Raw genomic sequence first — 26,788 nt, forward strand, 5'->3', positions numbered from 1 at the left:
CCCCCAAAGAATTCTGGGAACTGGTTTCTTAAGGGGCTGAGAATTGTTAGGAGACCCCTAGTTCCCTCATGGAGCTGCCAGTACCCAGAGTTCCTTGGGAAAGAGGATTAATTTCTCAACCTCTTCAAATGGTAGCTTTGTGAGGAGAGATGGGGTCTCCTAGGAACTTTCAGCTCTCTTAACAGTTCCCAGGATTCCTTGGGGCAAGCCACAGTTGTGAAAGTGGTATAAGAGTGCTTTCAATTCATGGTGTGGATGAGGTCTTACTATAATTACCGGTTTGTTTCGAAATTAAAACAAAGGAGTGAGATGGACTAGGTGGGGATTGCCCACCAGCGCTTCCATTGCTTAACCGCTCTGGCACCTTTTACTAACGCTTTGGGGGCTTATTTTCCCAAGGAGAAATTCCTTGCAAGCATATATTAGCCTGCCAACCTAGCAGTTCGAAAGCACATCAAAGTGCAAGTAGATAAATAGGTACCACTCCGGCAGGAAGGTAAACGGCGTTTCCGTGCGCTGCTTTGGTTCACCAGAAGCGGCTTAGTCATGCTGGCCACATGACCCGGAAACTGTATGCCGGCTCCCTCGGCCAATAAAGCGAGATGAGTGCCGCAACCTTAGAGTCGGCCACGACTGGACCTAATGGTCAGGGATCCCTTTACCTTTACTATTTCCCTCTTAGTCTGACCCTGGAATATCCCACCCCCCTCGGCCCAAGGCAGTTTTCACAAAACACATTTTTTATCCCATTTTAACATCCTTTATCCTACCCCTCCTGCTCCTTAGCCAAAACCTGCCCACCTGGTGCCTTCTGTGACAGGGTTACCTGAGGGTCCTGTAGGTCAGCTGACCGCCTGCTCAGGCACATAATGCTTTTATAGATCAGCTGCCCACATATGACCGCATTACGCCGTGCAATTTTGGCAGTGTATCTGACCCAAGCAATTATTGGCATATTGATTCCTTCATTCTGGGAGATCTGTCGCTGCAGATGCTTTGATCCATAACATCATGAATGTCGCCTGAAACACTGCATCAAATGGTAGTTGCATTTGGATATATCTGCTTAGATTTCAAGAGTGCTTCCCTGTTTTTATCTGCGTTGTGTTAGTGCATGTGTAAATATTTATGTACGTGTAATCTCATTTTACCCCCGTTTCAAACCTTTGGCTATCCCTGCTGAATATGTAATACAGTCCTAATCACAAATCACCTCTCTAACAGGGTATACTCTCTCTCTTTTTTTGTCTTTTCCTCTCTCTCTGTTTTTTTTGTCTGTTTTTTTGTAAAGGAGCCTTACTTCATGAATTTGGCCAACTCAATGAATTCTAAAAAGTTTTCTTCACCGCCTCTTAAACCTGGAGATATCTTTGAGGTCGAACTGGCCAAAAATGATAACGGCTTGGGAATAAGTGTCACGGTACTGTTTGACAAGGTTTTTACCTGTTTTCTCTTTTTTCCTCCACTCCAAGCGACCTGTTAAAAATGTATGGTTTACAGGGTAGCAGTGGACCTTAAAGAGGCACTGTCAAGTAGTTAAACCTGCTGCTAATATTTAACTTCTCTCAACAACTCTCAAGGCTGAGGTTCTGCATGACATTACATGCAAAGGAGAAGGATTCAGGGCAAGTTCTGCACATCAAGAGAAACCTGAGTGTTGTGTTTTGTTCCTTGAAAAAAAGAAATGCACACACAGAGTGACTTGGTTTATACATCACAGTAAAGCAAACTATGTTGTGCATCACATATTGTTGGACTCCAGCTAGGTTTGGGGGAGCATTTCAACCAAGTTCTCAGTTAAAGGCAAATCTCCCTGTTTTCACTTTCCAAAATGATACAGGAGCCAAAATACAGCCATCCTTCGAAATTTGCAGTTCCCCGACTTTTGCAATGCCATGTAATGTGTACAAAAACGCATACACTGGGGTGAAGTGTCCATAAAAATGTGTTTATTAGGGGAAATAACATTCAACATGCATTATTTGAGAGGAAATCGCTTTTCTAAAGCATGTACATTCAGCAAAAAAATTATTCCAACATGTATATTGGGAGAAATTCTCACAAAAATAGTGGTGAAAGTTCATGATTTTTTTAAAAAAAAAAATCGAATTTTTGTGCACAACTGAATTTAGGATTGGAAAATCAGAAACTGAGGAAAAACCAAAATTGCCAGATTCTAGGATGATGGGAGTTGCAGTCCAACATCTGGAGGACCACAGGTTTCCCACCCAGCATTATTGCCACATGCTCATGTAGGGCATCCACATTTTATGTATTTCCTGTGTGAAATACCAGTATTTCCCACAGCACTCGTGATGCGCAGAGCTGCCCTAATTCATGCGTAAACTATGGCTGAGATCAGAATCGAGTTTCCTAATGTATTACTATGCGTACCATGGATGGAAGCAACAACAACAAAAATGCGTACTTTCCCTACTTGTATTTAGAACACTGCAGAATTGCAGTTGTGACTCTCCTTCTCCCTGCAGAAAGACAGCTGAAATCAGTGAATTACCTCTCAAGCTTAACTCTTGACTTTGTATGTGGTTCTGTTGCCATTTGTTGGCACCTGACCGCATCGCCAGAGGAGTCGATATAGCCTTGTCACACATCCTCTGAGCTCCCTCTGCTGGTTGCGAAGCAGAATACTACCAAATATTTATATTTATGCACAATTTCTCTGAGTTGTAACTCATGGATGCTGAGGGAGGTGGCACAGCTATGCCTTCTTTCACCTTATTCTGCCTCCATCCCTTCATTTGCGCAAACACCCCACTCTGCCTGTTGTATCAAGCAGAGTTTTAGTTGCACCCCACCCCAGTAACTTTGGGGAGGGGGCAGAAGGAACAGGGTAGAAGAACCTGCAATTGCATTGACTCTTGACTGTTCAGCATATTGACCATTTCTGGGTTAGAAGCTGGCAGCAGTAACCTCAGGTTTTGGCATGCCTTTTCAATTTTATAAGAACATAAGCTGAGTTCTGTACATGATCATTCATACTTAATGGGCTGCAACTACTTGACAATGTCACTTTAAAGATAAAACTCCGAAAGCGGGTATACAATGCCGTGTCCTTGTGTTTATTGCTTTTTGTGGGGGTGTCTGAAAGTGCTTTTTTAACGGCAATCTTTGGTTCACTTTCCAAAGATCAGATTGAAGGATTGCATCTCATAATTTTGGAAAGCAGTTTGGACAAGGAGAGTTGAGTAAATGCAGATCACTAAAAGAGGTATTTGTGGCTCACCCAAGGAGATCAGCTCAGGCATATTCCCCAAGGCATTTGTCCAAATAATCTAGAGTTCTCATCCTTTTCAAAGTAAATCAGTTTGCCATAAAAATTAAAACACATTTCCTGCTTCCCTGTAGCACACTTGCACAGTATTGTGAGCACGTTGGTGCTAATCTGAAACAGAAAGCAAATGTGTTTCGCTGGCCCTGTACTTAATGCTGTCAGCATGGAATTCTATTAACACCTACATAGGAGTGAACCTACTGAGCATACATTTAAAAGTAAGCATTAAAAGGGGACGCAGGTAGCGCTGTGGGTTAAACCACAGAGCCTAGGACTTGCTGATCAGAAGGTCAGCGGTTCAAATCCCCGCGACGGGGTGAGCTCCCGTTGCTCGGTCCCTGCTCCTGCCAACCTAGCAGTTCGAAAGCACATCACAGTGCAAGTAGATAAATAGGTACCACTCCGGTGGGAGGGTAAACGGTGTTTCCGTGCGCTGCTCTGGTTCACCAGAAGCGGCTTAGTCATGCTGGCCACATGACGCAGAAGCTGTACGCCGGCTCCCTTGGCCAATAAAGCGAGATGAGTGTCGCAACCCCAGAGTTGGTCACAACTGGACCTAATGGTCAGGGGTCCCTTTACCTTTACCTTTAAGCATACGTAAAATAAGCCTGCTAGTTTAAAAGCATAGGAAGTGGACACTCTTAAGGAAGGAGTAGCCTTTTGCTGAAAGCAGAGATGGGGAACCGGTAGCCCTCCAGTTGTTACTGAGCTACACCTCCCATCGTCATTGGCCGTGCTGGCTGGGCCAATGGGAGTGGGAGGCCAACAATTCTGAAGAGCCTCAGATCCTTCCAGTTTAGGGATTCATAGACCCCTTCTTGCTCAAGAACCACATTTATTAAAGTGGACAGGTTCCCCCCTCCCCCGATTGTGCTTTCTGCAATGTTGTGCAAAAAGAAATCCAACAATTGAGCTTTTCCCTTTTTGGAGATGCAGCAGTAGGGAAAGCTTCACCTGTTGGATTCTTGCCTGTTGTGCAGCAGTTAAAGGCACAGTAAACTTAGCAGGAAATGGTGACCAAACTGCATTTTCAGACATTAGAAGAAACCCACCACCTAGCCTACTGAAGTTTCCTTTTTTTCCCCAACTCAGCTTTCCACAACTCAAGAAGAAGCAGTGCACCTTAGTTTTCCCCTCTCTGTGTCTGTCTGTATCTGAATGACATGCATGATATACCCTCAGACTCATGCTTTGTTAACCTTCACAAATATTCTCAATAGTTCTGTTACCAGAACTTTAAACTAGAATTCTGTACCCAGAAGAAGCCTTGGGAACCATCTCTTTGCTTGCATGGGGCTCAAAAAAGAAAAGAAAAAAAACAATTCCTTCTGGGTTTCATTTTCGGCTGCCGCTTGTCCTTGCTGATAGCCTGCATGAGTATGTTCTGGATTCCTTTAAAGGATTGGGTTGGTGCTTTTGGTTTCAGATATCTGACTTTCCATTAAGGTCGTAACATTCGTCCAATTTATTAATCTGCAGGGTGGTGTGAACACCAACGTGAGGCATGGAGGCCTGTATGTAAAAGCTGTTATTCCTAAGGGAGCAGCTGAAGCTGATGGTAGAATTCAAAAAGGCAAGTATAATTAACCTTTATTTTCACATTGGGGTTTTGCAGCTTCCTGAATAGCCAGGATTCTTGGAGAATATGAGAAAAGGGGGGCACTTAGTTGGGCCTATCAAGACCCTACCAGCCTCGGTAGCTGTTTAGGACCTCAGTGTACAGAGGCAGCATATTTCCGGAGATCAGATGCTGGGGACGGGGATGGCTGGTCAGATTCAGGGACATCTGGCTGCCCACTATTGGAAACAGGACGCTGGTCTTGACGGACCCTTGACCTGGCCAAGAAGGTTCTGTTCATGTTTTCATTCCACTGGTGCTTTATTCTGCACAAGTCTTTCTCAAGTGAATGGCTGTTGAATGGAGGAGAGGAGACATATTTCGTTGGGTTGTGCTTAGCCTCTGCTTACGGGATTCCTATAACCCTTCGTTGTTGGTTCCTAGGTGACCGTGTGCTTTCTGTCAATGGGGTTACTTTGGAAGGAGCTACCCATAAACAAGCTGTGGAAATCCTGAGGAATACCGGCCAGGTAAGAGGTTTACAGCCTGGTTTCTCTGGGGCCAATTCCTATGTTCCATTTCTATTTATATATATAGATAATATTTATTCAGATTTTGAAAGTTACAAAAAAAACCCAATAACAATGAAAAATAACAAAGACATAAAAAATAACCACAAACAATTAAAAAAGAACAAATCAGACCTTTACATGGCTTTCTTTCCTTTGCTTATTTCCTTGACCTCCTCACACCTCCCTTTTTTGTATTCTAGTTCAATTAGATGTTTCAGCAAATCCTTTGCAGCTTTGTTTTTATCCTAATAAATTATCTGAATATATTGTAATTCTCGTCTTTCACCAATTAGTAAATCAATTTTAACCTAATCCTTTATATCATTTCTGCTAAAACCACATTACTTAATTCCAACAACCTTTTAACATTCCTTAATTTTACAATGTTTCTGTAAATAAACTTTGAATTTTTTCCAATCTTCTTCCACCAACTCTTCACCCCTATGTTGCATTTCTAAGCTGTAGGAAGTTCCTGGGAGGAGGAACGTCTATTGCTTCTGCCACCATCCACCAAGCCATTCTTAGTCATAGCAGAAGTGGCTTGCTTATTCTGGCAGCCGCTGCTCTCCCCCGTGTGGCAAAAGCAGCAGCTGCCAGAGTATTCCCAAGACCTGTGGCTTTTGAAATGTTAGGCTGTGCTGCTGCTATCTTCAAAGATATGGTCAGGTATGTGGTGGCTCTTCCAGAACTGTGTGGCAAAGGCCAAGCTAATCCTGGCGCTGTCCACATGCTGCAGTGCAGGGGTACTTCCTTATTTGAGGTTCCATACCCATGTTGGGAAAGATGGAGGGCACAAGGAGAAGGGGGCGACAGAGGACGAGATGGTTGGATAGTGTTTTCGAGGTTACCAGCATGAGTCTGACCAAGCTGCGGGGGGCAGTGGAGGACAGGAGTGCCTGGCGTTCTCTGGTCCATGGGGTCACGAAGAGTCGGACACGACTAAATGACTAAACAACAACAACCCAGTAGTGATGTATGGAAGTGAGAGCTGGACCATAAAGAAGGCTGATCGCCGAAGAATTGATGCTTTTGAATTATGGTGCTGGAGGAAACTCTTGAGAGTCCCACGGACTGCAAGAAGATCAAACCTCTCCATTCTTAAGGAAATTAGCCCTGAGTGCTCACTGGAAGGACAGATCCTGAAGCTGAGGCTCCAGTACTTTGGCCACCTCATGAGAAGAGAAGACTCCCTGGAAAAGACCCTGATGTTGGGAAAGATTGAGGGCACAAGGAGAAGGGGACGACAGAGGATGAGATGGTTGGATAGTGTTCTTGAAGCTACCAGCATGAGTTCGACCAAACTGTGGGAGGCAGTGGAAGACAGAAGTGCCTGGCGTGCTCTGGTCCATGGGGTCACGAAGAGTCGGACACGACTAAACAACAACAACTAGCAAAGGCAAGACTCAAATGCAAGCATTCATTTCTTGGGAGATTCGCGACGTGAATTGGTTATCCATTCAAGAAAATTATTCACAGATCATTTCATTTGCTGATACCCTCATCCAGGAGCTAGTCAGAAGAGTTGTGTCTTTTCCTATTTTCTAAAAGGAAACAATGGCGCTGTGACACGCACCTCAGTAGTGGGAAGAGCATTCCACAGGTGTAGAGCCACCACTAAAAAGGCCCTGGTGCTGCATACTTCATCCTGTACTGACCTTTTCTTTTATTTCCATGGCTAAGTGTCTGTACGCTTGTTCCTGCAGGAGGTTCGTCTGGTGTTGGAAAAGGGCCAGCCTCCAGCCGCCAGAGTCCATGCTCCAGTTACGCCACAGTGCACACCTCCAAACCAGCCCAATCACAGTGCGGCCCCAGAGAGACCTGTGAAGAAAATGACGCATGCCAGAGACTACAACTTTGTCACTGACGGTGAGATTCTGTCGGAATGCAAAGTGGGCTTGAACCTTAATTGGTTATTTTTATCTCTAAAATGGCAGGCCAGTGGACCGAGGCATAACATGACATTAGAACGACTGCAGTGTCCAGCCCTTTGAGTAGAATTGCCTGATTGATTGATTTATTGATTGTATTTCTATTCCATTTCCAGTCAAATGAATACCAAAGTGGCTTACAAGCAATGAATAAATAACAATAATAGAATAGAATATCACAAGTACAGTGTGAATCATATCATATAATTAACAGATTATCATTAAAACAATTGCCATTTATAAAACACTAGTAACAGACTAGTAACAATAAATAAATAAATAGGCTAATACCACACTTACAGTGTGAGTCATAGTACAGTGGTGCCTCGGTTTTTGAGCATCTCAGAAGCCAAATGTTTTGTAACCTGAACGTTCAAAACCCGGAAGTAATTGCTTCTGTTTTTGAACGCGCCTCAGAAGTCAAACGGCTTCTGCATTTTAAAAAAAATTTCTCCATTGACTTTGCTGACCGCCTTTTGCGCCTCAGTTGTCGAACGTTTCGGAAGTCAAACAGTCTTCCGGAACGGATTACATTTGACAGCCGAGGTACCACTGTTTATGATTAACAAATCACTAGGGCATTTAGAATCATTTACAAAATAACTTTAAAAATAAACTAAACACTATTAAGTTTACACACACGCACTCCCCTTCTTGCAATGACTCATAATCTTTCAATCTATTCAGTCCATTAACATAATAGTGGCCCTACAGGGCTGGTCCATGAGCTCAATTAATTCATTTGGACGAAACAGTAATGACCGTAATTATTATTAGCCCGCTCCTCCTTCAAGCAAGAATCATCGCTCACTTGCCTACCTGACCTACCTGTTCTCTGTTTTCATCACTTCCAGTTCTCCTTTTTTCCCCATTCGCACTATACATTTAAAGCACTATGACACCACTTTAAACAGTCTCGCCTTCCCCCAAAGAATCTTGGGAACGCCATAATAATAATAATAATTTATTATTTATATTCCGCCCATCTGGCTGGGTTTCCCCAGCCACTCTGGGTGGCTCCCAACACAATATTAAAAACACAATAAAACATCAAACATTAAAAACTTCCCTAAGCAGGGCTGTCTTCAGATGTCTTTTAAAAGTCAGATAGTTGTTTATTTCCTTGACATCTGATGGGAGGGTGTTCCACAGGGCGGGTGCCACTACCGAGAAGGCCCTCTACCTGGTTCCCTGTAACCTCACTTCTCGCAGTGAGGGAACCACCAGAAGGCCTTCGGAGCTGGACCTCAGTGTCTGGGCTAAACGATGGGGGTTAAGGGTTTGTTAAGGGTGCTGAGAGCTGTTAGGAGGCCCTTGTTCCCCACACAGATCTACAATTCTCAAGTGTTCCCCGGGAAGGAGTGATTGTTAAAGCACATTGTAGCTCTGTGGGGGAGATAGCGGACTTCTTAACAACTCTCATCAACCTTTCCAGTTGTCATTACTGATGTTCGTTTCAGTTTTCCCGCTTGAGACTTTGTTGCCATTGGAAGTAAACCAGGCCCCTTGTGTGAAGAAAAGAATTCCTAACTATTAGTGTGTTTATTCATATCCTGGGTTGTTCGGTTTGGTTTTTCGTTATCACTTGCCCTATGTTCCAAAGGAATTAAATTATGAAGGTTCAGTTATTGTTCACGTTTGACACCCTCCATTCTGCACTCTTCCACGTGGCTCAGACTGCGTCCACACCTATGTTTAAAGCCCTATAGTACCACTTCAACTGTCATAGCTTGCCCCCAGGGAATCTTGGGAAGCTACAATTCCCAGAGCGGTTTTGCAAACAACCCCTCCTTCCAGAAAATTCTGGGGATTGCAGCTCTGTGAAGGTAATAACGGTCTAACAACTCTCGGCATCCTTAATAAACTTCAGTTCCCAAGATTCTTTGGGTGAACCCATGGCTGTTAAAGTTGTATCACAGTGGCTTAAATGAATGGTGTGGAAGTAGCCTTGTCTAGTTAATTTCTGGAGTACTGACTGCTTTCGTTTCATGGACAGCTTGTCCCAAGTTTCTAACGAGTGGTATAAAAATGTTCTGTTCTCATACTTCTGCAGCAACCAGAGCATCTTAGGCTGCGTGAGTATCGATTTTCCTGCTTTCCATTTGTTGTGGATGTGTACTTATGCATCTTGGTGCCTGAGGAGAGTGTTTGAAGCATGACCAGCGAGTGAGATCAAGCGTCTCCACATGCCGCAATGACATTCGCCTTTCTTTTCTGCAGACAACACGTTTGAGGTGAAGCTGGTGAAAAACAGCTCGGGCCTAGGCTTCAGTTTCTGCCGAGAGGACAGCGTTTCTCCAGAGCAGCCAGGTTCCAGCATAGTCAGGGTTAAAAAGCTCTTCCCAGGGCAACCAGCTGCAGAAAGCGGACAGATCGAGGTTGGGGACGTCATCCTGAAAGTGAACGGAGCGTCTCTAAAAGGACTGTCCCAGCAGGTCAGCACCTCTTTCTGTTCGCTTGTTTCAGTTGTAGGCGCACCTTCCTGTTCAGCGTTTGTGCCTGATTTTTGAATCTCTTCTACATCTAGGAGGTTATTTCAGCTCTTAGGGGAACATCTCCTGAAGTCACCCTTCTCCTCTGCAGGCCACTTCCTGGTATACTACCCGAAATTGACCCTTCTTTGCTGGTAAGAATGGTAGCACATTGGATGTTGTTAGTGACTTTTTATGAAAAGGTGCATCAAAGATTCCATTACAGTGGTACCTCAGGTTACATACGCTTCAGGTTACAGACTCAGTGAACCCAGAAATATTACCTCGGGTTAAGAACTTTGCTTCAGGATGAGAACAGAAATTGTGCTCGGCAGTAGCTGGAGGCCCCATTAGCTAAAGTGGTGCTTCAGGTTAAGAACAGTTTCAGGTTAAGAACGGACCTCCGGAACGAATTAAGTATGTAACCAGAGGTACCACTGTATTATTATTATTATTATTATTATTATTATTATTACTATTATTATTTGCATACCGTTCTTCATCCGTAGCTCTCAGGGCGGTTTGCAACATAAAATTACAATATAAAAAACACAAAATATAGAATAAAAACAAAAACAGACCAATAATCCCCTCCTCCTGCAATCACATTTAAAAGGGTATAGGGCAGGCATGTCCAAAGTCTGTTTTGAGGGCCCAATCCTGCCTGTCAGTCAGTTTAAATCGGTCCCTGTGGCGGTTTATTTCCTGGGGTAAAATCCTAAAACAAAACCTCAACTTCAATCCTAAAAAAAGCTCAACAACTTTGGCCATCCCCCACGGCCCTTCACTTCATCAAATCTGGCCCTCTTTGAAAAAGGTTTGGACACCACTGGTATAGGGTGATAATCAGCCAAAGGCCAGGTTGAAGAGGAATGTTTTCGCCTGAAGATGTATAATGAAGGCGCCAGCCGAATCACCCTGGGGAGAGCATTCCTCAAACGGGGAGCCACTGCAGAAAAGGCCCTGTTCTTGTGTTGCCGCCCTCCAGGCCTCTCGTCGAGGAGGCATTAGAAGAAGGGTCTTGGATGATGATCGCAAAGTCTGGGTTGGTTCATATGGGGAGAGGCGGTCCTTTTAAGCTTCACCCAAACAAAAAGTGTTTTTACTAATCTGGTGTAGGAGTTTAATAGCCTCCAAAGTACTTTATGCAAACAATGAAAACTTGGGTGCTTCAAGTGGGGGCGTACATGTGCATTACACACGACAGTGACACCCGCTCTCTGAAACCGCAGCCAACATGTGTGGTCCCCTTTCTGCCATACTTCCTTGTCCTTTTTCTTCCAGACTCCTATCCATTCCCCTCAGCAGATTTTCCCTGATGTCAGCAAAGGCAACCCTCAGCAACCTAACGGGGAGCAAGATGATAGCTCTGACGAAAACGAAGCCATGGACAAGGGCAGGAAGCGGATCAAGTCCCCCTCTCGAAGGGACAGCTACAGCGACAGCAGCGGGAGTGGAGGGGAGGAGCTTCCTGCGAACGCGGCCCAGATAGCGAGCACAAAATGGAGCTCCACCCTGTACCAAAACCCCAACAAATCAGCAGCGGAGGCACCTAGTCCTTATGAAATGCCCTGCAGCCAAGAGGAAACTATTCGCACCATATATTGTGCTCCTCATGAGACACCAGGGAAACCAGAAACTGAGAACAGGCATGTGCTGCTGGCTCGTTTCGTTAAATTAATATAGTTTTGTTTTTAACATGATAAGTTGTGAGTCCTGCTAGACTCGAAGGGGGAAACCATGTTTGCTGTGCACCTAACATTCCCCATTCAATTAGGTGAAATCCTAATTTTTGCATCCGTTTCAGTTGGGGGTGGGATTGCAGTTGCAGCAAGAGAGCAACAAATTTCTCTCTTTCTTCCAAACCCTGTTCTGATAACTGAAAAGGGACTGACTTAAGAGAAAAATGCCTGGGCCAATTGACCGCAGAGAGGTAAACTCTAGGGGAGGGAGGGAGGGAGGGGAAATTTGACTCCATTTGCATCTGAAGGCGAGCTTACTAAATCATGCTTTCCAAAGCAACACATGAACCAAAACAAAGTCACCTTTCAAAATTTGCACCTCTGAATTTTGCAATGCAGCTCTCTGGCCAGGTAATGTGTCCAAAAGTACATATACTAGGGTAAATATAAAACGTGTATTAGTGGAAATGATATACATGCATTCCATTAGGGGGATTTGGTTTGCAAGAATGTGTGCATTTGGTAAAATGGCATATAGAGAAGTGTGTATTACAGAGGTTATTTTCAGGAAAACACTGGTGAATTTTCACAAGGACTGTTAAAAAATAAATTTACAAACTGAAGTGGAAGTATGGAGAGCTGAACAACTTAAGACTGGGAAAACTAGAAACTGAGAGAAACCAAAATTGACATATTCACCAAACCCTTGAGGGTTCAGCTCCCTTCACCCACACACCACTTTTGATTGAAAAATAATGTCCCAGTCCTGCTTTTCTTGGAGAGCACCGACTTTCCATGCAGAGGGTCCTGAGTTCAATCCATGGCATCTCTAGGTATGGCTGGGAGAGACCCCTGTCCAGTCAATGCAAACAGCACTGTGCTAAATGGATAATGGTCTGACTCCTACATTCCCATGTAGGTGAACAGGGCAAACACATAGCTACAGTGTGGCTACCTCCATCTCCTCTGCTTTGGCCGTGTGGATGGTCTTTTAAACCAGTGAACTGCCCTGAGGATCCCATTTCAAAATCAAGAGATGGGTTAAAAATATAATCAATAAATTGCCACCGTTGCAATTTCAACGCTCCTCCAGAGGCATTGGAGCCACCCTAAATTTTGATTCCCTTTGTCTTCTTTTCCTTTTCCTTTAGTAACCCACCGTCTCTTCTCCCAATGGATTTGCCACCAATATCAAGATGTCGAACCTTCACATCTGGTTCAGCGGACGAGAAATACAGCTGCTCCGTCTCTGAGCTCGTGGCAGCGCCAGGAGGCCTTGCGTCGCTTTTGAGCCAGCTTGAAAAACACGTCGATGAATATGAACCAGTAATGTCCCACTTTTCCTTCTCAGTAGTTGGAGGGAGGGTCGTGTTTTTTTTTAGGTTTGTGCAAACACGGCAAAACGCTACAGTTTACCCGGTTGCAGCCCAGTGGACATTTGCACCATCTGTGCCAATTTGCAGATCTACCTTACTTTGTTCCATGTTGTTTTATTTTTATTGAAATACTCTGCTGCTGCTCTAGTCAGTTGGGACCTCCCCTACTCCCTTGCAGATGCTTTTAGGTAAAAGTGAAAACACCAGGTGATCCAAACAGGGATGTTTCCTTGCCTGTTGGATCTAATTTTCATATTTAAATAGAAATGTCTGCAGGTAGATTTCAAATGGGCTCCAGGTACAAACTGCAGAAGCTATTTTTAGTGCATCCACTTAGAAACTGCCCAAAAGACACCTGTGACATGCATACCTGACCTCAATTATCTCCTCCTTTGTGTCATGCTATCTTGAACTATCCTTGTGTATTGGGAACGAGTGGATCAGTCTATTTCTGTCTCATGTCAGTTTTGCACATATTCATTCATAGATCTTCTCCATCCTGCTTCCACACATTAATCTGCAATTTTTTAAAGAATCCAAACAGAAACCCATATTTAAAAATATCGGTTGATGTTCACATTGATTAACATGACTAAGTTAGAGCCATTTGTTTCAGTGGGTATTCTCTGATTAAAGACTAGTTGAATACCATCCATTTTGTCTCAATTTGCATATTTCTAAACATTCTTTATGCTTAAAATACAGTGGTACCTAGGGTTAAGTACTTAATTCGTTCCGGAGGTCCGTTCTTAACCAGAAACTGTTCTTAACCTGAAGCACCACTTTAGCTAATGGGGCCTCCTGCTGCCGCCGAGCCGCCGGAGCATGATTTCTGTTCTCATCCTGAAGCAAAGTTCTTAACCCGAGGTAATATTTATGGGTTAGCGGAGTCTGTAACCTGAAGCATATGTAACCTGAAGCGTATGTAACCTGAGGTACCACTGTATACTGTTTTTAAAATGTGGCAGAACATTTTTGAGCCAACAACTGCATTGCAAAATTCAGAGGAAAATCTAAGGGAGAGTTATGTTCTGATCTGCACGTTAGTCCAGGAGGTGCAAATTGGTTTGTTCACAGAAATTGCATTCCTCAAATACCACCACATAGATAGATGACACATGCAGATCTATGTAGCTGTGTATGTGTATTGTGTTGCTAGTTCTCAGTCTGATACGTGCTGAAAATGTGCTTCCTTCCAGGAGGTGGAGCTCCATGTTGTCCTGACTAAATCAGAGAAGGGTAGCCTTGGTTTCACTGTGACCAAAGGCAATGATAACGTTGGCTGTTACATCCATGACGTCGTTCAAGACCCTGCCAAAAGTGATGGGAGGTTACAACCCGGAGATCGACTGATCAAGGTGAGTTGGGGTGAAGCAGAAGAAAAAGGACCACTTGGTTTGTTTCCTGTTACGTTGCAAAACAAATCCACAAAGGGTCCAGAGGGTGGCAACACGAGAACAGTGGCTCCCCATTTGTGGAATACTCTCCCCAGGGAGACTCACCTGGCGCCTTCATTACATATCTTTAGGTGCCAGGCAAAAGCTTTCCTCTTGTTATTATGCTCTGTTTCTTTGAAGAGCATGGGACGCAGGTGGCACTGTGGGTTAAACCACAGAGCCTAGGACTTGCCAATCAGAAGGTCAGCAGTTTGAATCCCCGCAACGGGGTGAGCTCCCGTTGCTCGGTCCCTGCTCCTGCCAACCTAGCAGTTCAAAAGCATGTCAAAGTGCAAGTAGATAAATAGGTACCGCTCCGGCGGGAAGGTAAACGGTGTTTCTGTGCGCTGCTCTGGTTTGCCAGAAGAGGCTTAGTCATGCTGGCCACATGACCCAGAAGCTGTACACCGGCTCCCTTGGCCAATAAAGCGAGATGAGCACTGCAACCCTAGAGTCAGTCACAACTGGACCTAATGGTCAGGGGGTCCCGACTTCCGGTCGGCGCCAGCGCTTAATGGCGGTCCGAGCCTCGAGCTCCGAGGCAGGACTGCTCCGTTAGTTCGGGTCTTACCCGCTACGGCAAGCGGGGGACCCCTAAAATCACAGGCGCGGAGCCTGTGAACAAAGGAGATTCGGTGGGCACCTTTTGCGCCCCCCGGTACTGTGAGGGAGCCTTTTTAAAGGCTTCTGAGCGGCATCGGGGTAAGCGCGGTGCTGAGAGTCGTCACCCAGCTAGCGGAGTGAAGCCGCGTCGCCATGAGCGGAGAGCGCCGATTTCTTCCTGCAATTGGAATTTGACCACAACACCCGTGAGTAAGATTGGAAAAGTAACGGGACTTTTAAAAAATAAAATTGGCTGAAAACGGGAAAGGCAAAAATTAAGGAAGTCTGCCTCCCCGGAACTGCAGAAGGAATAAAGCAACGAAAATCAAGCTGCACTTAAAGGGAACCTTTCCAATTTTTTTAAGCTGTCAAACTGACATCGGACTTAAAACCTCCCCCCAGACTGGCAGGAGAAGGGGGGAAGGGATTGGAACGTTGTTAATCTGTTGGAAAATTAATGGAAAATTAAGAACTTCCATTGCCAAATCCCCTGGGGTCGGGCTGCCCAAACAAGACACCTGGGACGTGGTCTGTCAAACTCTGAGAAGTGGGGACTTGTTTGCAAAAAAGTTATCGGACCTTAGATGTACTTTGTTGCATTTTGGCCACATAGAAAAATAGAGACTTTACAATTTGGATATTGGAAACTTTTGGCTACTGTTGTACTCCCTTGCTTCTTTGTTGTTTTTCCATCTTTGCCATTTGGATACAATTGAATGCTCCCTCTAGAGGGCTCTATCTGAAACTGTTGCACTTGAAAAAGTAACAGTGGGATTTTCCACTTGGGAATCAACTCTGTGAGAACGACCTTGAGGATATGAGTGCCCCTACAGATGAGATAGTAACAAGGCAGAAAGCAAAACAAGCTCACAAGAAAAGGGCCTCTATATCAGGAACTGCAGCTGTGCAGGAAAAAACACCAGCTTCTATGGATCCTATGACTCAGGCTCTACTTAAAATAAATCAATCCCTGGAAGCACTGACAAAACTTTCGACAGAGAACTCTAAAAAATTAACAGAGTTGACAACAAGGTTGGATGTGAATACGGCTAGTGTCGCATCGAACACAGATTCTATAAATAGATTAATTCAGGAAAATTCAGAAACACGAAAGATTGCAGAAAGTGCAAAAATAACAGCTGAAGAGACAAGGTGGAGCTCCATGTTGTCCTGACTAAATCAGAGAAGGGTAGCCTTGGTTTCACTGTGACCAAAGGCAATGATAACGTTGGCTGTTACATCCATGACGTCGTTCAAGACCCTGCCAAAAGTGATGGGAGGTTACAACCCGGAGATCGACTGATCAAGGTGAGTTGGGGTGAAGCAGAAGAAAAAGGACCACTTGGTTTGTTTCCTGTTACGTTGCAAAACAAATCCACAAAGGGTCCAGAGGGTGGCAACACGAGAACAGTGGCTCCCTTTTATCTTTGAAGGGCAGTATATAAATTGAATAAATAAATAAAATTAGAAGATAAAACTTGGGGGAAAGGCAAAACAGCAGCACTGAGGCTGTTGCTGCAGCAGACTAAAGATGTTTGCAGTGGGCTAAAGGAATTGCAGTGGCTGTGCATATAGCCTGGTCTGCTGGAGCAACATCTCAAACCTAAAAGTTTCCATGATAGCCTTGTTAGTTTATATTTAGCTACAGTGGCTGTCAGTGCAAGAACAGTTTACTTAACAATAGCTTGTGACGGCCGCATTGGTTGTACACGTCCTTTCCAAGGGCGCATTGCTGGTTCCTTTCAGGAGTATTATTCTAACAAGCATTTAGACTTTCTCAAGGTGATTTGCCTCTATGCATTTTTTATGTTATCCTTCTGAGTGCTTGCTTTGATGTTGGTTTTTATTATGTATTATTTGGTGCTGTTACATACTATTTAGTGCTGTGCACCTTTTCTCTAATTTTGCTTCTTGCAAGTTCCTTTGAATGTGTTTTATGAGGAAAAAATGGGGTATAAATTAACTGATTTTCACCGAGAAGATGCTAGTATCCTAATTCATACTGTTTGTAGTTCCCTCTTCCAAACTTCAGTGTTTGTATCTTGCAGTGTGTGTGTGTGTGTGTGTGTATCTCACCTGCAGGGGTCCTTGTGCAAATCCCATGTGTTTTTGTAAACAGCTTTGATTCTACAATCAATTGGTATATAAATTTTGTGAAATAAATAAATAAATAAAATGTCTGCCCCCTCTCCCCCCCTCCCCAATCACCATGACAGGCATCTGAAGAAGTGTGCCTGCACACAAAAGCTTATACCAAGAACAAATTTAGATGGTCTCTAAGGTGCTACTGGACAATTTTTTTATATATTGATGTCGGAAATCAAGCCTTTATCAGGAGAAACTGGCAACTCTCCCAGGCACCCGGCATGATTCCCTGTTGACCTCCCTGGCTGCATTCCCCAGCAAGATCCAGGCGAGGTCTCGATAGGCGATCCTTCTCAGTGTGAGAAGAACACACCCCTCTTTCCTGCCCCCTGGCAGGGGAAAGAGATAGACAGAAACGTATTTACATACCTTTATTTCTGTCTTTGCAGCATTACAAAAAACATGACTGCTCTCTTCAAACTCCAGCAGTCTAGTGACAAACACTTCCTGCACTTCCTAGACAGGAACAAACGGAAGAGCTCATATTACACTCTGAGCTAATTCCGGTGCTTCGCACTGTGAATTGACTGTCCCTCTGTTTCCCACGGACAGTCCCAACATTCCCATCATGTTTACTTTTCAAGCTAGCACTTTGCAGCTGCATTGCATCCATATCATAACAATTTCAACCATGACAGGCATTAATAATAATAATAATAATAATAATAATAATAATAATAATAATAATTTATTTATACCACGCCCATCTGGCTGGGTTTCCCCAGCCACTCTGGGCAGCTTCCAACTGAATATTAAAAACAATAACAGCATCAAACATTAAAAACTTCCCTAAACAATTGTCTTTTAAAAGTAAAATAATAGTGTCAGACAATCATTTCACTGTCTGGAAATGCTGCTTAGGTTGTTTAAATCATTGCTGATCTCAGATCTCTCTCCTTCTTTGATCTTCATCTTCACAGGTTAATGATACAGATGTCACTAACATGAGCCACACAGATGCTGTCAGTTTCCTCCGAGCTGCTCCAAAGACAGTCAGGCTGGTGCTTGGGCGTGTTTTGGAGTCCCCCAAGTTTCCCATGCTGCCACATCTACTGCCTGACATTACCCTGACATGCCATAAAGAAGAACTGGGTAATCCAAACTTTCATGGCATCTGCCCATCCGTCCTCTTTTGTTTTGCAAAAGCAAAATATGTATGGTGCTATTTCTTCTCCTTTTCCCCTCCAGGCATCTCCCTTGCAGGTGGTCACGACAGCCTTTATCAAGTGTTATACATTAGCGATATCGCTCCAAAATCTGCCGCAGCCGTAGAAGGGACTCTTCGTGCCTTGGATGTCATCCATTACATTAATGGGATCAGCACCCAGGGCATGACTTTGAAAGAAGCAAAGAGGACACTGGAGATGTCGCTTCCAACAGTGGTGTTGAAAGCAACAAGGTACTTCTTAGGAATGGCTAAATGCTGTACTGTTTATTTTCTTTATTCTTCCTTCCATGATGCAGCTCAAGGTGGCCTACATGCAGTCTTCCTTCCAGGCACCTGACAAGAGCCCGGTCGGCTTAATTTCAGTAATGTACTGTAGATTCCAGCATATTAGGCAACTGGGCGTATAAGACGACCCCCCCAAATTTGTGGGGTCGACTTATACTCCCAGTCTTATATGCGGCGGCAGCAGTGGGCGGCGGGCTCCGCGCCAGGAGGAAGATGCCCAGAGGAGCTGCCCAGCGATGCTAAGCTGGCTTCTCTAGGCGGCTTCCTCCTGGCGTGGAGCCCACCATCCACTGCTGCTGCCCAGCAAACCCATTCCTAGCGTATAAGATGACCCCCGACTTTTTGGAGGATTTCCCAGGGTTAAAAAGTTGTCTTATACGCCAGAATCTACGGTACATATATTTTGGGCTCAGATTAAGACATGCTGAGGCCTTAAACTGTGTCACGTTTCAGAGGCCCCATAACACAATGCCCCTTTTTTTGTAGTGCTAAGAGAAAAGAGTAACGAAAATAAGAATAACCAAGTTTCATATTTGCATATGTACCAGAACATAGGCAAGGATGCAACTAAAAGCAAACCATCAAATTAAAGCATGTATATTGAAAGTTTTGGTCAATCCAGCACAGAGATCACATATGATCTCTTCCCAGTTAATAATGTGGTGAAGAATTGCACGTCTTGACTACAGACAGATTTCAGGTGTATTTTGAACCGTTTGTACAAACTGTGCTTAAGAGTTTCTTATTTTCTCAGGGATGGCCATCCAGTGTTTCCAAGGTCCAAAGGCCCCGATAACTCATGTCCAAGGTCAATAAAGCATAATGGTAAGGGCATAAATGTATACAAGTTTTACAAGTTGATTTCCTATTGTGCTGTGCATAGTTTCTCAAAAGTGGCAACAAGAGAATGGGCCTTTTCTGTGGTGGCTCCCTTGACTGTGGAATGCTCTGCTCAGAGAGGCTCACCTGGCGCCATCATTACATGTCTTTTAGGCACCAGGAAAAAAACATTCCTCTTTACCCAAGCCTATGGCTATTAAATAGTCTATGACTTGTGAAAATGTGGGGGAGAAGAGTGTTATTATGATGACTATTTTACTATTATTAGGCTGTCCATCAGTTTGCTTTCTATTTTTATTATGTTTTTATCATTGATGCTCCGTAATGCGTTTTTAATGATGTACACCGACCAGTGGGATCTTCTGATAAAGGGTGGTATTTAAATTGAAATAATAAATAAATAATAATAATAATAATAGCAGCAGCAGCAACAACAACAACAACCTCAAAATTACATTTAAGAAAGATAATAACTTTTAATCGCAAGATGGCTAAATTTCAAGTTATAATTTGATACCTATTGGTTTGTTGAAAAATAACAAATCATGCATTCTCGTAGGTCATTTACTTGGAGACCCCTATGGCAAAGCAGAAACAGGACCTGAGGCATATGCACCGAAAGTAAGTAACTGAGAACAGTTACTCTCTCCCCTTGTTGCTGCAGCAGGAGGAATTGCGCCGCACAATGAAATGTTTGTGTTTTAAAGGGGAACAGCTTTGCGCAGGGCAAATTTACATCAGTGGTGATCTTGGCTGTTCACATGGTCTTCAGTTTGTCAACAGCTGGAGCTGGATCCAGCAGATTCCCTTCCTTTTGAAGAAAGGGGATTCTTCTGGCAGATGAAATCTGTTTCTGACAGAGGAAATTCCTTCTGCCAGTGGGAGAAAACCTTCCCACCCAGCATTTTTGACTGTTCAGTTATTAATGAATATTAAATACCCAGTATTTAAGCAGAAGTAGACATGAATCAGATAATGCCATTTACTGGATTTTTAAAAAATATTAGATTAGTCAAGTTTTGAAGTGCCTGGAAAAGTTTATTTAAAATTTGCATGTTTCATGATATCAGACTAGCCTCCTTCCTCTGTCTTTCTGTAAGCCAATTCAATCAATTGTTTAGCGTTACCTAAAAGTACTGCTTCCCTCATTTCCTTGTAGCGTCCCTGTTTTGAATTCAGAGAGAAACCATAGTCGACTCTTAGGCCTGAACTAGGCAGGTTTTGCCTGCAAACCAGAACTGGAAACCACTATCAAGCCATGGTTCCCAATTCTGGTTTGTGGATATAGGCTATGTTTTGTACGAACCACAGTTTGCCTAGTTCAGATGTTAATAGCAAGCCATTTTTAATTGGTCAGTCAGCAAGCCAGGGTGGGAAATGGAGCATGTGATTGGAGAAAGGTTCCTTCATGTAATGCCAAACCATGGTTTGGTGCTGTCTGAACCATGTCATACTGTGGTGGGATAATGAGCAGCTTGTGCGTTAAAGCTGGATCCCTCAGAGCTCACTCAGTGTAGTGAAACCCTGCCTTGAGAAGAGCCCTTGAGCATGGCTCCCTCAGTCGCTGGTAGAATCTGACAGTGGGCGTTTGCGGAAACGTTTCCAACATAAAAGCTGTTTCACCGACATGCGCCTCCTGGATTCCCTGCGTGACAGCTTCCGGCGGGGGGTGGGAGTCCTTATGGGCTGTTCTGATACCTCCTCGCTGTTCTCACTGGAAGTATCCCAGAGCCTCCCCTCCGACTCCCTTTCCTTTGGAGCTCCCGCACTCCCCCTACTGGTTCCCTCTTCTCCTGAAGAAGAGGCTCTCCTATTCTGCTGAAGCCTTCTCACCACCTGTCCTTCCGATGGCAGTTCCCTGACATCCACCTCCCCCCCAGGGCCCCCTTCACCCCCTCCCGCCTCTTCTCTTACTGGCGGCGAGGACGGAAATCCCTGGAAGGAACTCCCCTCATCCTCCGAGGATTCAAACACTTCTAACCACGGCCTACCGCCTCTTTCCCCCTCTTCCTCTCCTTCGTCGGAATCAGTTTCCACCTCCACTTCCGACTCTGGGAACCCTTCAAACTCCCCTTCCTCATCTGTAGTCCCGAAGTGTTCCCTCCTAAACCTTGCCACTGGTTGTGGTTTACTTGGGAAACGCCGATGAAACGTTTCTATTAAAATCTCGTCTTTGACTTCCTCTGCCGGTACCCATGCGTTTTCTGACTCTTCCTCCCCCTCCCATTCTACCAAGTATTCCACCTGATTCCCCTTCCACCTGGAATCAATGATCCCTGCCACATCCATGTTGCGTTCTCTCTCTTCTATGACGGGTGTCCGGGTGACCTCCCTCTCACGTTCCCCCCACTCACACCCCTCTCTGTAGAGCGACAGTAATGACCTGTGAAATACTGGGTGCAATTTCATGTGACTGGGCAATCGGAGTTTGAATGCTACTGGGTTGACCTGCTGTATGACCTCAAAGGGTCCCAACCGTTTGGGTCTCAATTTCTTACACCCTCCCTTGAACGGCAGTCCTTGGGTGGATAGCCACACCCGGTTACCCACCCTTATGGTTTCGCCTTCCCTCCTATTTCTGTCAGCTTGCTTCTTATATTCTTCTTTGGCTTTCTCTAAGTTGAGTTGGAGCTGACGGTGGATCGCTTCCATCTCTTCAACAAAATTTTCCGCTGCAGGTACACTCCACCTTCCCCCGCCCTCTCCTGGAAACGCCCGAGGATGACACCCATAATTGGCTAGAAAGGGACTCACCCCTGTGGACGCGTTCTCCGCGTTGTTGTAGGCAAATTCTGCCAGAGGTAACCAGTCCACCCAATCAGTTTCTCTGTCCTTTACATAACACCTCAGATATTGTTGCAAAACCCCGTTTGCCCTTTCTGCTTGCCCATTTGTTTCTGGGTGCCTGGCGGTGGAAAAACTTACCTCCACATGCAACATGCTCATTAGTTTCCTCCAGAACCTAGAAGTAAATTGTTTTCCTCTGTCGCTCAAAACCCTCAAGGGGGCGCCATGCAACCTAAAAATGTGCTCCACAAACAACCTTGCGGTTTCTTCCGCTGTCACTGCATGTGAACAAGCTATAAAGTGGCACATCTTAGTTAGTAGATCTACCACCACCATGACCGCGGTTTTCCCTTTGGCTCTCGGTAGATCGGTCATGAAGTCTATGGATACCATCTCCCATGGCCTTTCTGGGGTGGGTAAGGGTTCCAATAACCCCGCTGGCGCCAACCTCTCTCCCTTTGCTCTTTGGCACCTGTCGCATCCCCTGACATACTCCCGCACGTCCTCCCGCACCTTGGGCCACCAAAACTCCCTGGTAACCAACCACATGGTTTTGTGCTGCCCGAAGTGCCCGGCCGTGGGGCTGTCATGCAACTGCTTAAGCACTCGCCCTCTTAGTTCCCCACCTGGTATGTAGAGCGCCCCTTTGTAATATAGTTTTCCGTTCTTTTCCTCAAACCCCCCTGCGTTTTCACCTGTCTCCCTGAGTTCCCTAAGTTTCTCTTGGGCATATTCATCGTTTCCAATACCCTCTACCAGTTCTCTTTGCCCCACCAATGCCGCCCCACAAACCCAGTGGTCCTCTGAGATGATATGTCTTTCTTCCGCCCCTCCTTCCCCCTCCAAGTACTCAGGTTTTCTGGAGAGAGCGTCCGCCCTGACATTCTCAGCCCCTGGCACGTAGCGAATCTCAAAATTGAACTTGGAGAACTCTTGCGCCCATCTTACTTGTCTCTGGTTCAACACTCGGGCTGTTCTCCAGTATTCTAGATTCTTGTGGTCTGTCCGTACTTGAACCTTGTGTTGCGCTCCAATCAACAGGTGTCTCCATCTCTTGAACGCTTCGTGGACAGCGAGTAATTCTCTGTCGTACACTGTATAATTCCTCTCAGACTTGTTCAATTTCCTCGAGAAGAAGGCACACGGCTTCCATTCCGACGTATTCGCTCCTGGCTGCAGAAGCACGGCCCCCACCGCTCTGTCAGACGCGTCGGTTTCCACCCTCATCGGCTGCTGCAGATCCACGTGTAAAAGTTGTTCTTCCGAAGCAAACGCCCTCTTTAAACTTTCGAAAGCTCGCTGCGCTTCTTCCGTCCAGACAAATTTCTTCTTACTGCTGAGACAATCCGTGATGGGGGCTGTTAAATGGGCGAAGTTCTTGATGAACTTCCGATAGAAGTTTCCGAACCCCAAAAACCTCTGCACATCTTTCTTAGTTTTCGGTGGCCTCCATTCCAGCACTGCTTGCACCTTGCTAGGATCCATGGCCAGCCCCTTGTCCGACAACCGGTACCCAAGGAATTCCACTTCCCTGGCGTGAAACTGACACTTCTCCAGTTTCACCCACAGCTGGTTTTCTTGCAGTCTGCTCAGTACTTCTCTTACATCTCGCACATGCTGCTCTTCATCCTCTGAGTACACCAGCACATCGTCCAAGAACGCAGCGCAGTTCTTGTACAGCAATGGTCCCAGTACGTGATTAATAAATGATTGAAATACTGCGGAACCGGCCTGGAGGCCGAAAGGCATAACGCAGTACTCAAATGCCCCCAAGGGGGTGAACATAGTGGTTTTCCACTCATCTCCCTTTCTCATACGTATCAGGTTATACGCCCCCCTCAGGTCCAGCTTGGTAAAAATCTTCCCTTTTCTCACCCGGGTCAGAATGTCATCGATTCTGGGCATAGGGAAGGTCACGGGTTCGGACACTGCGTTTAGGGCCCTGAAATCCACAATTAATCTCGGTTTGTCCGAGTTTTTTTTGTCTACAAAGAACACTGGGCTACCCCCCACCGCTCGTGACTCCCTGATGAACCCACGCTTGAGGTTTTTGTCAATAAACTCCCTTAGCTCCTGCATCTCTCTGTCAGACATTGCATACACCTTGCCCACTGGCAATTGCGCTCCTGGAAGTAAGTTGATTTGGCAGTCAAAGGCTCTGTGCGGGGGTAGTTTATCTGCTTCCCTTTCGCTGAAGACGTCGGCAAAATCTGCATATTGTCGTGGTACCCTACCTTGTTCCATTGCTTCTATCTTTGCTAACGTGGCCTGAGTGCCTGCTTGGCCCCCTTTTTCTGTGCAGTGTCCCATACAATGTGCTGACCCAAAGGAAACCACTCTCTGATGCCATCCCACAAGCGGATCATGCAGCGCTAGCCAGCTCATCCCCAAAATGATGGGCGCTCCTCCCAACGTGGCTATATTAAACGCTATCCGTTCCGTGTGTCTTGCCACCCTCATTGTCATGGGGACCGTCTGCTGGTCTACTTCTCCCCCCAACAGCGCCCTCCCATCAATCGTGGTCACCTGCAGGGGATTTTTTAAAGGAATGGTTTGTATCTGATGGGCGGCTGCAAACTCCTTACTCATAAAGTTGCAGGAGCTGCCTGAGTCTAATAGCGCCTTCACTTTTAGTGGGTGTCCGTTTGCCAGCTCCAGCAATACCTCTATTACAAGAGCTGGTCTTGGGGGTTCTGGCGCGGGCACATTTACTGTTCCTTGGCCTGGCTGCTGTGCCCCGTCGGTGGCAGCCAGGCGTTGGCTTTTACTTGCTCCTTAGCTCCTTCTCCCTCCTCCCCAACAGCTCCCGCCATTCCTTGCCATTCCTTTCTTTGCGGACAAACTCTGGCAAAATGACCTGGCTGTTGGCAGAGAAAACATTTCTTGGCGCCTTTCCCCTCCTTCTTCCGCCCTTCACTGGGGTTTGAAATTGCGCGCGCGCGCGCTGTTCCGATTTCCATCGGCTCTGCTGGCAGAGAAGGCTGCTCTGGCATCTCTGGAATGCGGAAATCCCTCCAACGCTCCCCTTTCCCTTCCCGCTTCTCCAAGGCTCTGGCCTCCTGGCGTGAGCCTATGGCCAGCGCTGATTTAGTCAGAAGGTCCATAGACTCCGCCCTGGGCCCCCGGGAAAGTTCGTCTTTCACTGCCGAAGATAGTCCTTCTTCGAACAGCATTTGTATCGGTTCCGCTGACAAATCCCATCCTAATTTATGGATCAACATGGTGAACTCAGTCCAGTACTCACGGACAGATCGGTTCCCTTGTTTACACGCCATTAACTGCCTGCGCGCCACTCCCTGCTCAATCTCGCTGGAAAACATCAGATCCATGGCGCGAAAAAACTTCCTTGTGTCCCTTAGGGCTTCATTATTGGCTGCCATTAGTGGCCTCACCCAATCCCGGGCTGTGCCTTCGAGATGCCCAATCACAAAACCAACCCTCGAATCCTCATCAGGAAAATCATCAAACTGCAGATTGAGGGCATATTGCATCTCTGTCCTGAAGGCTTGATAATTCCTGGGATCACCCCCAAACTTCTGCACCAGTCCTGGCACTTTCCTCGAGAGCTGGGCGGCTTTCCCCTTTTCTGCATCATGAGCCCTCCTCTCCTCCAGCCTCGCCGTTTGCAGAGCTAACTGTACCTCCAACATCCTGTACCTTTCTTCCAGGCTAGGACCGGCTGCAGCTGCTCCCCCATCTCCGCCTCCGGCTGGTTTGCTCATGATGCCTCTCTTTGCACAAGCTGCTTTCAGGGACTGTCAGATTGCTGTGGTGGGATAATGAGCAGCTTGTGCGTTAAAGCTGGATCCCTCAGAGCTCACTCAGTGTAGTGAAACCCTGCCTTGAGAAGAGCCCTTGAGCATGGCTCCCTCAGTCGCTGGTAGAATCTGACAGTGGGCGTTTGCGGAAACGTTTCCAACATAAAAGCTGTTTCACCGACATGCGCCTCCTGGATTCCCTGCGTGACAGCTTCCGGCGGGGGGTGGGAGTCCTTATGGGCTGTTCTGATACCTCCTCGCTGTTCTCACTGGAAGTATCCCAGAGCCTCCCCTCCGACTCCCTTTCCTTTGGAGCTCCCGCACTCCCCCTACTGGTTCCCTCTTCTCCTGAAGAAGAGGCTCTCCTATTCTGCTGAAGCCTTCTCACCACCTGTCCTTCCGATGGCAGTTCCCTGACACATACCTAGTTAGACGATGAGAGGGATTGAATCTGGGGCCTTCTGCGAGCTACACGTGTGCTCCAGCAGCGAGCTGCATACTTCCCTGAATCGTGGGGCCAAAATACCTAAACCCATATTGCCAGCAGTGCTTAAAAAGAAAAGTGATTTATGATTCTTGGTTTTGTTAGGTTAATGGTGAAATGAACAACAGCCACTATCCAAAAGGGCCAGGGAATGTCACCGTATCTAAAGACGTTAGTAGTCACGCCTCTGATTTTTCCAGCTACAGTAACAACTCAGGTAAGGATGACAGAGTGGGACAGTTTTGTGTCTCGTATAAAAGCTTTTTAGGAGTGCACTGAAACAGTAAAATGAATGAGGGTGCTGTGCCTAAGTATTCTAAGTTGTATTGTCCAGCTTCAGTATAATGTTCTTGAACAATAATGTTCTTAGAACTGTATATTTATTTGGATGCTATTCAACCAA

General features: G+C 45.7%; 1 protein-coding gene across 1 annotated transcript in view; it reads left to right on the forward strand.

Annotated features, from left to right (window-relative positions):
- The window catches only part of PTPN13 (protein tyrosine phosphatase non-receptor type 13), a 174,659-nt gene that overhangs the window by 131,170 nt on the left and 16,701 nt on the right, over positions 1-26,788 (forward strand). Inside the window, exons 24-37 of the mRNA XM_079991282.1 lie at positions 1,292-1,435; positions 4,772-4,865; positions 5,295-5,380; positions 7,126-7,288; positions 9,571-9,785; positions 9,878-9,976; positions 11,106-11,470; positions 12,655-12,829; positions 14,079-14,237; positions 17,984-18,155; positions 18,252-18,462; positions 19,271-19,341; positions 19,916-19,977; positions 26,491-26,602. Coding sequence (XP_079847408.1) covers positions 1,292-1,435; positions 4,772-4,865; positions 5,295-5,380; positions 7,126-7,288; positions 9,571-9,785; positions 9,878-9,976; positions 11,106-11,470; positions 12,655-12,829; positions 14,079-14,237; positions 17,984-18,155; positions 18,252-18,462; positions 19,271-19,341; positions 19,916-19,977; positions 26,491-26,602 — 2,128 coding nt within the window. The remainder of the gene's footprint in view (positions 1-1,291; positions 1,436-4,771; positions 4,866-5,294; positions 5,381-7,125; positions 7,289-9,570; positions 9,786-9,877; positions 9,977-11,105; positions 11,471-12,654; positions 12,830-14,078; positions 14,238-17,983; positions 18,156-18,251; positions 18,463-19,270; positions 19,342-19,915; positions 19,978-26,490; positions 26,603-26,788) is intronic.

The sequence above is a fragment of the Podarcis cretensis genome (assembly GCF_951804945.1).
Source record: "Podarcis cretensis genome assembly, chromosome: 9".
NCBI lineage: Eukaryota > Metazoa > Chordata > Lepidosauria > Squamata > Lacertidae > Podarcis > Podarcis cretensis.